This window comes from Squalius cephalus, assembly GCF_949319135.1.
Source record: "Squalius cephalus genome assembly, chromosome: 1".
Classification (NCBI taxonomy): domain Eukaryota; kingdom Metazoa; phylum Chordata; class Actinopteri; order Cypriniformes; family Leuciscidae; genus Squalius; species Squalius cephalus.
This window is the reverse complement of record NC_137122.1, coordinates 21,601,244-21,613,816: the sequence shown is the minus strand read 5'-3', so window position 1 is coordinate 21,613,816 and position 12,573 is coordinate 21,601,244. Positions and strand designations below refer to the sequence as shown.

The window sequence follows — 12,573 nt, the reverse complement described above, 5'->3', positions numbered from 1 at the left end:
ATTTCAACAATTTGCTGTACAACATAATAGATGTAGCCCTATATAGTAATGAACTTTAACATCGAATGAAGCAACAAACAAAATAAATGCTTATAATCTGAATGTAAAACATAACCATTGTTCTACCTCAGCATTTCTTTCACCCATTTTTCTCACCAAATATTTATTGGCAGAATATTTTTTAATTAACAAAAAAAATGAGAGTATGTTGCAAATATTAAAGAATACAAGAAAATACAACAACCGTATTTATTGGCAAAACATATTTTTCATACTTTTTTCTCTTGAAAAAAAGCCCGCGCGTCTAGAACCCATTGTTGCTAGGCAGATTAATCCATTTTGCAAAATATGTAAACGGAAGCTAATTTGAATCAATATTAAATATTTATGTTCACCGTGAATCACGTTATAGCATTTTAATAAATTACTGATGAAAATGGTTTTCAAAAGGAGAGTTGCCACATGGTAGGCTACCTGTCCCGAATTCATATGAATTAAATGGTAGGCTACAGCCAGTTCTGACTGACCATAGACATAATAAATGCAGTTGTACTGAGTTCTGCCACGAGAGCGCGCACAAATGCAGATAGAGCCGTTTTGAGCGGATTTATCTGCTTTGCATTGAAGCGAATTTATAAATCTATATGATTATAAATCTATATGATTTATGATTGCGTTTCACTGAGATCATTTTTATTACTAGGCTATTATTTTTTTTGTGTGTGTGTGAGAGGGTTAGGGTTATTATTATTTCTCAACTGTTACATTTGGGCACTGTCTTGCAACCGCTAGCTGGTAAAGGGCCAATCAGATTTAATGTATGACACACCTTCGCCAGGCCCCGCCCCTTTATTTAATACCTACCTGTGAAGCGCGTGCACAGACAGACTGACAGTGCTACTGAACCGACTGATGCCCGGTGTGTGATCGCCACATCTTCTGTTTCTTTTCGTTATTATTAGGCTATTATTGTTTTATTACTTTTTTTATTTCTAAGCTTAGTAATTACCAGAGGTCATCTGGGAATATTTGTCACCTTTGCAGCAACATTAATTGGAAACCCTATTTCCCAAAATGATGAACACCCGCCGCGGATCATAGACTAGAAGAGGTGAGCTGATCTTTATAACTCAGTATAAACTGTTACTTTTTCTGGCTTAAAACATCACTCAGTCAGAACCAAATGAACGTGCACCTCACGTGGGAAGCGCGCGCATGAATGAGAGGCACGGTGCACACACTCAGAATAATAAGCACCGCGTGAGTGTGTGTGTGTGTGTGTGTGTGTGTGTGTGTGTGTTGAGAGAAACAGTCAGGTGATGTTAGTTCGTGTGAAATTAAATAGATGCGGTCAGTAATTCATTCTCAGATCACTGGTGTTTTCAGAAGCTGAGCTGCTCTCAAGGACAAACTTACTGATCATCTCAAACAACATGGAGTTCTTGCTGGTAAGTCTGTGTGTTTTATTGCTTTTTGCAAACCTGTTATACATTAGTCAAAACAGTTTAGACAGTGAATTTGTTTTTTATCATCAATCAAAAAAACTAAAAAAACTAAAGCATTGCATTTGCTTGCAAAAGCATTAATGTATTTTATCTTACATCATTATTTCCTAGAGTTTTGTATTAAAGCGAACAAAAAGTTTATCAGATGAACGCAAAGTTTCTTGGATGAACACAAAGTTTCTCAGGGGAATACAAGAGTTTTGAGAGCGAACGCAAAGTTTCTTGGATGAGCGCAAAGTTTAGCGGATGAACGCAAAGTTTATCGGATGAACGCAAAGTTTAGCAGATAACGCAAGAGTTTTGTAAGCGAACAAAAAGTTTATCAAATGAACGCAAAGTTTATCAGGGGAAAGCAAAGTTTCTCAGATAAACGCAAAGTTTCTCAGATAAATGCACATTTTCTCGAACGAACGCAAAGTTTCTCAGGTGAAAGCAATAGTTTTGAGAGAACAAAAAGTTTCTCAGGTGAAAGCAATAGTTTTGAGAGAACAAAAAGTTTCTCAGGGGGAAGCAATAGTTTTGAGAGCGAACACAAAGTTTATTGGATGAACGCAAAGTTTAGCAGATAACGCAAGAGTTTTGTAAGCGAACAAAAAGTTTATCAGATAAACGCAAAGTTTCTCGGATGAACTGAAGAGTTTTGAAAGCGAACGAAAAGTTTCTCGGAAGAACGCAAAGTTTCTCGGAAGAACGCAAAGTTTCTCAGAAGAACGCAACATTTCTCGGATGAACGCAAAGTTTCTCGGAAGAACGCAAAGTTTCTCAGAAGAACGCAACATTTCTCGGATGAACGCAAAGTTTCTCGGAAGAACGCAAAGTTTCTCGGAAGAACGCAAAGTTTCTCAGAAGAACGCAACATTTCTCGGATGAACGCAAAGTTTCTCGGATGAACGCAAAGTTTCTCGGAAGAACGCAAAGTTTCTCGGAAGAACGCAAAGTTTCTCGGAAGAACGCAAAGTTTCTCGGAAGAACGCAAAGTTTCTCAGAAGAACGCAACATTTCTCGGATGAACGCAAAGTTTCTCGGAAGAACGCAAAGTTTCTCGGAAGAACGCAAAGTTTCTCGGAAGAACGCAAAGTTTCTCGGAAGAACGCAAAGTTTCTCAGAAGAACGCAACATTTCTCGGATGAACGCAAAGTTTCTCGGATGAACGCAAAGTTTCTCGGATGAACGCAAAGTTTCTCGGATGAACGCAAACTTTATCTGATGTACGCAAACTTTCTCAGGTGAACCGAAGAGTTTTGAGAGCGAGCGCAAAGTTTCTTGGATGAATGCAAAGTTTAGCAGATGAACGCAAAGTTTCTCTAGGGAACACAATAGTTTTGAGAGCAAACAAAAAGTTTCTCAGATCAATGCAAAGTTTCTCAGGGGAATGAAAAGTTTCTCAGGTGAACTGAAGAGTTTTGAGAGCGAACGAAAAGTTTCTCAGGGGAATGAAAAGTTTCTCAGGGGAACGAAAAGTTTCTCAGAGTTTTAACCTTCTACAGTATAATAGGCTATACACTACATAACGCAAAACTGGACATTCAGTTTAGTTGAAATGTATAATTTTGTCTGTTCTGCAGTTTCCCTCTGAACTCTGACCTCTGACCTCTGACTCGATCCAATCACATCAACTTGCCCTGTTTCTACAGGGTCATATCAGTCATGTTATCTGGTTAGTGATATGGCAGATAGTTCGCTCTGACTGTGCCATATCACAGTGGCTGGAGGATTGTCACGTTTCAAACCATGGGGTTTAACATGTTCAGTGCATTTGATCATACAGAGTGATTGTAATATGCAGTTAAAGGCCTGAACGGGCTGATTATACAGAGTTTGTTGTTGTTTACTTCAAGCGTTTGCAGAAGTTAAGCAGACTGCCAATTTCTCTGGTAATCCTATGAAGGGGCGGGATTTAGCCAAGCCTCTCGTTTTTTGCATTCTGATTGGTCCGTGTGAAGCGGTCCTCTGAAAAGAGGCGGGGCTTGGTTAAATGGTAGACAGACACACAGACGAGAAGCTTCAGTTAAAGTCTAGCAGAACTTAATCTTTGCTGGGTCATGCATTACATCATCACATTCATATTTTTCACTCATGAAATCCTTTCATTGATCGTTGTGTCTATGATGGCCAAAATACACCATAGCTAAAACTAATGTGTAACAGTGTTGTTTTCGTATCATTGGTAGATATTAAGATTTTGAATTAGTTTTATATATATATATTATATATATATTATATATATATATATATATATATATATATATATATATATATATCTTACATTTTAGTTTATTTTATATATATATATATATATATATATATATATAAACATCGCTATATGTTATATAAAATATGTATTATTTCATTACTTCATTTCATAAAATTTCAAATAAGTAAACTGAGAAATGTTGACTAGCTGATTTTATTTATATTTAATTTAATTTTTATTTCAAGTAGCAACAAATGTTATGGCTTAAGTTTAGTATAACTAATATACTATTATAGTTTTTATTAAAATTTTGATTTTTTTTTTTATATTTTCCATTTTTACTTTAAAGGAGCTGTATGTAAGAAATGTGTTTCAATTAATCATAAAATGGCCCTGATATGTCACTAGACATTAAGAAATCATGTTCATTTCAAATACTTATATCACTGACAACAGTAGTACAGCCAGGATATTGTCATTTAAAAAGTGAAGTTGCAGCCCTCAACTGATGTTGATGTTGTCATGTTGTGTTTTGGCCTGAAGTGCCACCCTCCACCTATCTACCAATCACGAAGTCAGTAGTGTTTCGGCATCCGGGTTGCCAGCTCTGCTGCTCTTACCACAGCTGCAGCTCCTTGTAGCAGCCTACGTTCCTGCTGGATCCTGAAGCATATCTGGCAACCTCGAGTCAGGGGCGAGGGGGAGGGGATATAGTGATTGCAGTACCAGTTTTGGCCACAATCTTACATACGGCTTCTTTAATTTTAGTTAGTTTTAGCATTTTTTTTTAAAAATGGGTCTATACATAAAATGTGTGTGTGTGTATGTATATATATATATATATATATATATATATATATATATATATATATATATATATATATATACATACAGTCGTGCCCAGAATTAATCATATCCCTGGTAAATATGATCAAAAATGGCTGTAAAAAATAAATCTGCATCGTTTATCCTTTTGATCTTTCATTCAACAAATTGGCAAAAATCTAACCTTTCATTTAAGTAAAAGAATTGAAAATGGGGGGGGGGGGAAATCACATTATGAAATAAATGTTTTTCTCCAAAACACGTTGGCCACAATTATTCATACCCCTAGAATTTTTTCTGAATAAAATATCTCTGAAGTATATTCCCATTAATATTTACCTTTTTTAGCACACCAGGGTGACTAGGAACATGAAACTGTTCAGCTATGACTTCTTGTTTCACAGGAGTTTAAATATGAGGAAGCACAAATGCCAAATCCCCTGAATCATCCATCACAATGAGTAAAACCACAGAATAGTTCTGATGTGCATCAAAAGATTGTTGAGCATCACAAAATAGAAAGTGGCTGTAAGACAATAGCTAAAGAATTGAAAATCCCCATTTTGACCATCAGGACAATAATTAAGAAGTTATAATCAACTAAAGATATTACAAATCTGCCAGGAAGAGGACGTGTGTCTATATTGTCTTAATGGACGGTGAGGATGAAAGTTTGAGTGGCCAAAGACTCTCCAAGGATCACAGATGGAGAATTGCAGAGATTAGTTGAGTCTTGGGGTCAGAAAGCCTATAAAAAAAAATCAAACAACCCCTACATCCCCACATGTTGTTTGGGAAGGTTTCAAGAAAAATCCTCCTCGCTCCTCCAAGAACAAACTCCAGCATATTCTGTTGTCAGACACGACTGGATCTTCAAACGGCACAGGGTTCTGTGGTCAGATGAAACTAAAAAGAGCTTTTTGGCAGCAAACACGCTAGATGGGTTTGGTGAACACAAGGATAAAATGTACCCCATGTGTACAATTTAATATACCATTGGATCTTTAATGTTGTGGGCATATTTTTCTGCTGGAGGTCCCAGACTTCTTATTCAGATACATGGTATTATGGATTCTACCAAATATCAACAGATAAAAAATCAAAACCTGACGCCTTCTGCTAGACATCTTATAATGGGCCTGGTTGGATCTTCCATCAGGACAATGATCCAAAACAAACATCAAAATCAACACAAAAATGTGTTAGGGAGCACAAAATGAAGCTTCTGCCATGACCGTCCCAGTCCCTGACCTGAACCATATAGAAAATGAATGGGGTGAACTGAAGAGAAGAAGCACCAACATGGATCTGGGAATCTGAAGGATCTGGAGAGATTCTGATTCTGATTCTGGAGGAATGGTCTCTGATCTCTGGTCAGGTGTTCTCCAAACTCATCAGGCATTATAGGAGAAGACTCAAAACAGTTATCTTGGCAAAAGGAGATTGCAAAAAGGTATTTAATAAAAGGGTATGAATAATTGTGGCCAACGTGTTTTGGAGAAAAACATTTATTTTATAATGTGATTTCCCCCCCACTTTCAATTATTTTACTTAAATGAAAGGTTAGGATTTTGCCAATTTTTTGAGTTAAAGATCAAAAGGATAAACGATGCAGATTTATTTTTTTACAGCCATTTTTGATCATATTTACCAGGGGTATGATTAATTCTGGGCTCGACTGTATATACACACACTATTTTTGTAAACACAAAAAAAAAAATATTTAAAGAAGTTACATGCTAAACTCCATCTAAAATCATTTTTAACCATTTTTGTGTAAACCAATATGATCAGAGCAGTTTTTGACTGACTGTTTATGCCTGTTTAACCCTGTTTCAGGCTCATCCGGCCCTGAAGGCGTTCATGTGTGGCTCTCTGAGCGGGACGTGCTCCACGCTGCTCTTCCAGCCCCTGGACCTGCTGAAGACGCGCCTGCAGACGCTACAGCCCGGGTCAGTGCACACACGGGACGGGGTCGAGGACCGCTTCAGTCTGGCTGAGGGAATTGTGACTGAACTGTGTTCTGTGCTTCAGGTCGGGTCGGGTCGGCATGGTGGAGGTGTTTGTGAGTGTCCTGCGGACCGAGACGCTCCTGGGACTGTGGAGAGGCGTCTCACCTGTGAGTGTCACACTCATCCGACACAATACTTCTGTTATGTTTGTTTGTGTGGTTATATCCTAGGGCTGCACGATTAATCGCAATTTACATGTAATCGCACTTAAACCGATTTGGCTTATCGCGATTATGAAATCGCAAAGGCTGTGATTATTTTTTTATGACAGCTTGTCAGTGACGTCCAGCTCTGTAAACGCTGCTCCATCTGAAAGCACTGAGTTTGAGTCTCTTATAACGAGCATTTGAAAAAGCAACACACATCAAACATCTTTCCAAACATGAGAAGCATTTATGAACCTCTTGTTCAACAAAAGACAAAATTTAATAACATGCATTTACTCCAAACTCACTTCATAACGAGAGCTGAGCTCATCCTTCTGTGAGATGATGATTCTTACACAGAATAAGGCAGTCGTGTGTTTATTAGTCATGTTTAATCAAAGCGCTTCAATCTTCTGTTTATTCAGATACAGCGATAGGGGTTTCCTGGAATTACATGTTTTATCGTACTTCTGCGGCGGGACATATGTGGAGTGTGTGTGCGTGAGACGCCCTCTAGTGTTCAGATGGATATGTGGTGTGTGTGTGTGTGTGAGACGCCCTCTGGTGTTCAGATGGAGAGGCATTTATTACCGATCAGCTGTTCTGCACTGACAAACTGGGCATAAAATAATCGCAGCCTTTTGCCAAATCGCTGCGGTTTCATTGTGATTAATTGTGCAGCCCTATTATATTCTCTGTTTCTCTCTCCGCAGTCGTTTGTGCGCTGTATTCCAGGAGTCGGGATCTACTTCAGCACGTATTTCACACTAAAGCAGCATTTTTTCCCTGGCGGGGCCCCGGGGCCCCTGCATTCAGTGCTGCTGGGAGCCGGAGCCAGATGTGTGGCCGGCGTCTGCATGCTGCCCGTCACTGTCATCAAAACACGCTTCGAGGTGTGTGTGTGTGTGTGTGTGTGCATGTGTGTAGATAAATACAAATCAATACACTAGCATTCAAAATGTGCATTTTTATTCAGCAAGGACGCATTAAGTTGATCAAAAGTGACAGTAAACACATTTATAATGTTACAAAAGATTGATAATAATAAATGTTTCTGGATCATCAAATCATCATATTAGAATGATTTCTAAAGGATCATGTGACACTGAAGACTGGAGTAATGATGCTGAAAATTCAGCTTTGATCACAGGAATAAATTAGTTTACTCTATATTCACATAGAAAACAGCTCTTTTAAATTGTAATAATATTTTAGTGTTTTACTGAATTTTGATAAAAAAAAAATGCAATTGTTGCTGAGCAGAAGAGACTTCCTTACAAAACATTAAAATATCTTCCTAACTCTTGAACACTAGTGTAGATTGGCCTCATGAGAGAGTGTGAAACCATGATGTGTGTGTGTTTCAGAGCGGCCGCTATCAGTACAGCAGTGTGTCAGGAGCGCTGCGGTCCGTGTGCCGGACGGAGGGACCCAAGGCCCTGTTCTCCGGTCTAACGGCCACACTGCTCAGAGACGCACCGTTCTCCGGGATATACGTCATGATCTACAGCCAGGCCAAATACTCACTGCCATCAGGTCTGAACACACACTGAGAGTGTGATATACACTACATGTACTTCAAATATGTGTTTGATTCAATAGGATTTTAGCAGCTTAAAGGGTTCATTTTACCAAGAAACATCTGGCTCATAATTATTTTATAGAAAGAAAGTTAGGATTTTTTTATTTATTTTTTGCACTAGATTAGAACATTCGTGTCATGGGAGGAAAAATTATATTATTAGTTTGCTCACAAAACAAATTTTTGCAAGCAAACGTGACTTTCTCAGGGGAACGCAATAATTTTGTGAGCAAATGCAAAATGACTCAAAAGTCTTACGAGTTTTTCAGTGGAACGCAAGTTTTGTGAACAAATGCCACGTTTCTCAGGGGAACGCAAAAAAAATCGCAAGCAAATGCAACGTTTCTCGGGAATAAAACAATTTAAAAGATAATTGCGACTTATCTCGCAATTCTGATTTTTTTATCACAATTTCCAGTTTATATCTCGCAATTCTAACTTTTTTCTTGCAATTCTGTCTTTTTCTCACAATTCTGGATTTTTTTCATAATTCTGACTTTTTTCTTGCAATTCTGACTTTTTTTCTCGCAACTCTCTTTTTTCTTGCAAATCTGACTTTTTTTGCAAATGGGAGTTTATATATCGAAATTCTGATTTCTTTTCTTGCAATTGCCAGTTTATGTCTCGCAATTCTGACATTTTTCTCACAATTCTGACTTTTTACTTGCAATTGCGAGTTTATATCTCACAATTCTAACTTTTTTTTCTTGCAATTCTGTTTTTTTTCTCGTAATTCTGACTTTTTTTTCTCGCAATTCTGTCTTTTTTCTCACAATTCTGTCTTTTTTTTTTGCAATTGGGAATTTATATTATTTTCTTTATATTCTCAATTCTTTTCTCAGAATTGTGAGATATAAACACACAATTATTGCAAAATATCAAAACGCATCTTGTGTTATCAAAAGTTTAAAAACTCAAAATGTCTTAGGGAACGCAAAATTGTTATGAGCGAATGCAGTTTCTCAGAGGAACACAAGTTTTGCAAGCGAATGCAACATGTCCCACGGGAACACCAAAATTTTGCGATTTACCGCAAAGTTTCTCATAGGAAAGCAAACATTTTGCAAGTAAACAAAAAAGATATTCAGTTTTTCCTCCCATCTCATATTTTTTCCATCCCCATGTCCTTTTGGGACATTTTTTTCTCAGAACCTTGAGAGGTTCGGTGTGATAACAGGTAACAGGAATATTGCTCATGATGTGGAAATGTTTCTCCATATGAGATAAGAGACCTGTCTAGTCATTCCTTCATTGTGTAACAGCCTGCACTGATAAACTCTGCTTCTCTCTCAGAGATCAGTCAGTCGTCTTACGCTCCGCTGGCTAACTTCAGCTGTGGGGTTCTGGCCGGCGTCCTGGCCTCCGTCATGACCCAGCCGGCAGATGTGGTGAAAACTCATGTTCAAGTGAGTCCAGACGTCTTCAGTAGGACGTCAGATGTGCTGCGATACATTTACAAGGTAACAGATGCTGTCTCCCAACATGCACCTCTCTCTGCTGCCTCAGACTGGCACTCGGCTTCTATGAGAGGCTGTATGTTACTGTGATTTAACCATGATTGAGGGGTTTTATAGACATGATGCAAGGCAGATATTACTGTAATATAGTGCAATAATAATCATTAGATAGATTAGTCATTACAAGCTAGAACTGCATCTGATTGTGTTCATACAGGTTTCCGCAAACACTTCCGTCTGTAGATTTTGTTTGAGCCTCTTGAATGAGAGATTTTTTTAAAATGAATTTACAGGTTTGTCGTCCATATATATATATATATATATATATATATATACAGTACAGACACATATATTATGTATTGTTTAAAAATTTAAAAGCTGCTCCAATCAACTATCGGTACCGATATATCGGCAAAACCTATGAATCGGTCGACCTCTAATGTAAATCCACTTCCACTAATATTTTTTTTTATTAAGCTGAATACTAAAATGATATTCCTAAAACTAAAATGACAAAGAACTGAAATAAAAATAACAAAAAAAAGCATATAAATATATAGTTTAAAAATTAAAAGCTTATTAAAATCACAAACACAAGCAACAAAATTACTGTACCTAAAATATTCAAATAAAACTAATTGAAGTGATGCCTCTGTCTGTCTGTCAGGATCAAGGGTTGGTGGGGTTTTTCCGCGGTGCGGTTCCTCGCTCTCTGAGGAGAACCATGATGGCGGCGATGGCCTGGACGGTGTACGAACAGCTGATGGCTCAGATGGGCCTCCAGTCCTGAGAACGATCGAACACATCACACTCTGACCGAGATCTTCACACGGGACGTCTGATGTTTCAGTGTTTGACTCTGAGATCCTCCATGGTGAGGATCATGTGGGTCCAGAGAAACTGAGCTGTTTGATCATCACAAACTGCTTTGATTCTCAATCACGGTGAACTGAAGTGAAAAACGTCTTGAACAAAGATATTGAGCTTTGAAACGCACTTTAATATGTCAGCTCAGCTTGTCTTGTCTGTTTTTGAGTAAATTACGCTGCTTATAACATTTTTATACAGTGTCGCATCATGAGCTGCTTTAAGACAGCCATAATCTGTTCGATTTTATAGTATTATGTTGCAGGTTATGATTGCCAGGTTAACTTGATATGTTGTTTAAGTCAAATTATTATTATTAAAGCCATCATGAAACAGAATTTGTGATCATTTTTTCTTCCCTATTGTGATGTATATCCAAGTGCAACGGCTTCTGCGAAAACAAATGTAGGGCGGGGCTTCTTCACTTACCCTGCATTCACACAATCCCTCCTTATTCAAATCATTTGAATGCTGAATGTGAAGATCAGGAAGAAATGAGGGATGATCTGCAAGGAAAAACTCAACTCAAACGGCTCCCGTAATAATCACAACACCATGTTCAAACTAAAAACATAAACTTTTTATGCGTTTTGGACGTTCGTTTACACGACAACGGCGTTTTGGGTGCCTGAAAACGCAAAGTTTTGAAAACAAGTTCCAAAATGAACGTTTTTGAAAACGGTCTCCGTGCAAACAACAAAAACGTGAATCTCTGGAGAGATCGTCATGCACATGCGTATTATGTGTTCAGTAGTGTTTCATCGCCATCTAATGGTCTAGCAGCAGAATACAGCGTTTTTAGTCGTTTTCGCGGGTCCGTGTGAATGACAATGATGTCGTCTGAACGCGGAAAACTTCTCCGTTTTAAGCATATCTTTTGTCATGTAAACGTACCCTCAATCAAAAGTGTCAGCCCAGATCCAACCCAGATCCAGCACATGTGGAATGCATGTGTACCAGATGTGGGCCGGATCTGGGCCGACACTATGTTTCTGTCTGGGACAGATCGCTCAAACTGGCTTGAGGAAACATGGGAAATCGACATGCCTTTCCTGAACTCCTCTGCCAGTTCAACCTGTCACAAATGTTTCTGTAAAGATCAACCTGTGAGGTAAATTGAGTTTTTCCAGCTCAGTATTTTTCTGATATGAACGAGGGTCATCCGCAGCAACAAAGCCTCTCTGAATGAGGGGGCACTGATAAGACCGATGACCTCAAACGAGTCTCTTACGCAAACGAGTCAAAGGAAAGAACACAAACCATTACAAGACAACAGACACATGCTGATCTGGACAATCATTACGAGACACGCTGAAAAAGTGTAATACTTTACATTTGGCTCTGTGATTGACAAATGCCACTCGATGATTTATATTTTTACCACTTAGATGTTTTATATCTTTGTTTCTGATATAATAATGTTACCACAACATTTCCACTCAGTCTTTTCAAGAAAGTTTTTTTTTTTTTTTGTATGTTAGGGTTAGGACATTGAAAAAAGAAAATTGAAAGAGGCTTTTAGGGTCTTTATTTTAAATAAAAAGTTAATTAAAAAATCTAATTATGAATATTTAATAAAGAAGTTGTTAGTATATAAACTATTAATAAATATCTTTCAGAATCTTTGTTGTTTTATATTATTTTTAATAAAAAAATCAGAATCTTTGTTGCTATAATATTTAAAAAACAAAATTTTAAAAATACAATTCAGAATCTTTGTTATTTCATGTCTATTTTAATTATTTCTACCACAGTTTTACTGCTGCTGCAACAATAATAATGGAATTGTGGAGGAAATAATGTCATTTTTTTGTAAGTGAACATCTAGTTGTTTATGAAAGACTGTAGGCTACACCAGCTAATCTTATAATCATTTTTAGTTGTTTTAATTTGACATTTTAACCCAGTTAAATTAGGGACGTGATGATCGTGCTCTCGTTTCATCCTTATTTACCTGCGAACATCAAATCACTGATTAGCCGATA

General features: G+C 37.6%; 1 protein-coding gene across 3 annotated transcripts; it reads left to right on the top strand.

Moving 5' to 3' along the window:
• The first annotated feature begins 436 nt into the window (after nt 1–436).
• slc25a38a (solute carrier family 25 member 38a) lies at nt 437–10,924 on the top strand. Of its 3 annotated transcripts, XM_079881784.1 has the most exons (9): nt 815–919; nt 1,045–1,111; nt 1,387–1,448; nt 6,364–6,476; nt 6,559–6,643; nt 7,396–7,575; nt 8,050–8,218; nt 9,558–9,724; nt 10,389–10,924. In XM_079881784.1, exons 3-9 carry the CDS (start codon nt 1,434–1,436, stop codon nt 10,509–10,511), a joined length of 852 nt encoding a protein of 283 aa, XP_079737910.1. In that variant the 5' UTR covers nt 815–919; nt 1,045–1,111; nt 1,387–1,433; the 3' UTR covers nt 10,512–10,924. The 3 variants fall into 3 exon arrangements, with proteins under 3 accessions (XP_079737911.1, XP_079737910.1, XP_079737909.1); XM_079881785.1 differs by lacking the exons at nt 815–919; nt 1,045–1,111 and adding an exon at nt 437–465; XM_079881783.1 differs by having other exon boundaries at nt 815–1,111.
• The last annotated feature ends 1,649 nt before the right edge of the window (nt 10,925–12,573 follow it).

What these genes read in the sequence shown, in the direction of transcription:
- slc25a38a (XM_079881785.1), top strand. An exon ending in CTGCAGACGCTACAGCCCGG is followed by an intron (nt 6,477 to 6,558) that starts GTCAGTGCACAC and finishes TCTGTGCTTCAG; the next exon opens with GTCGGGTCGGGTCGGCATGG. An exon ending in TGTGGAGAGGCGTCTCACCT is followed by an intron (nt 6,644 to 7,395) that starts GTGAGTGTCACA and finishes CTCTCTCCGCAG; the next exon opens with TCGTTTGTGCGCTGTATTCC.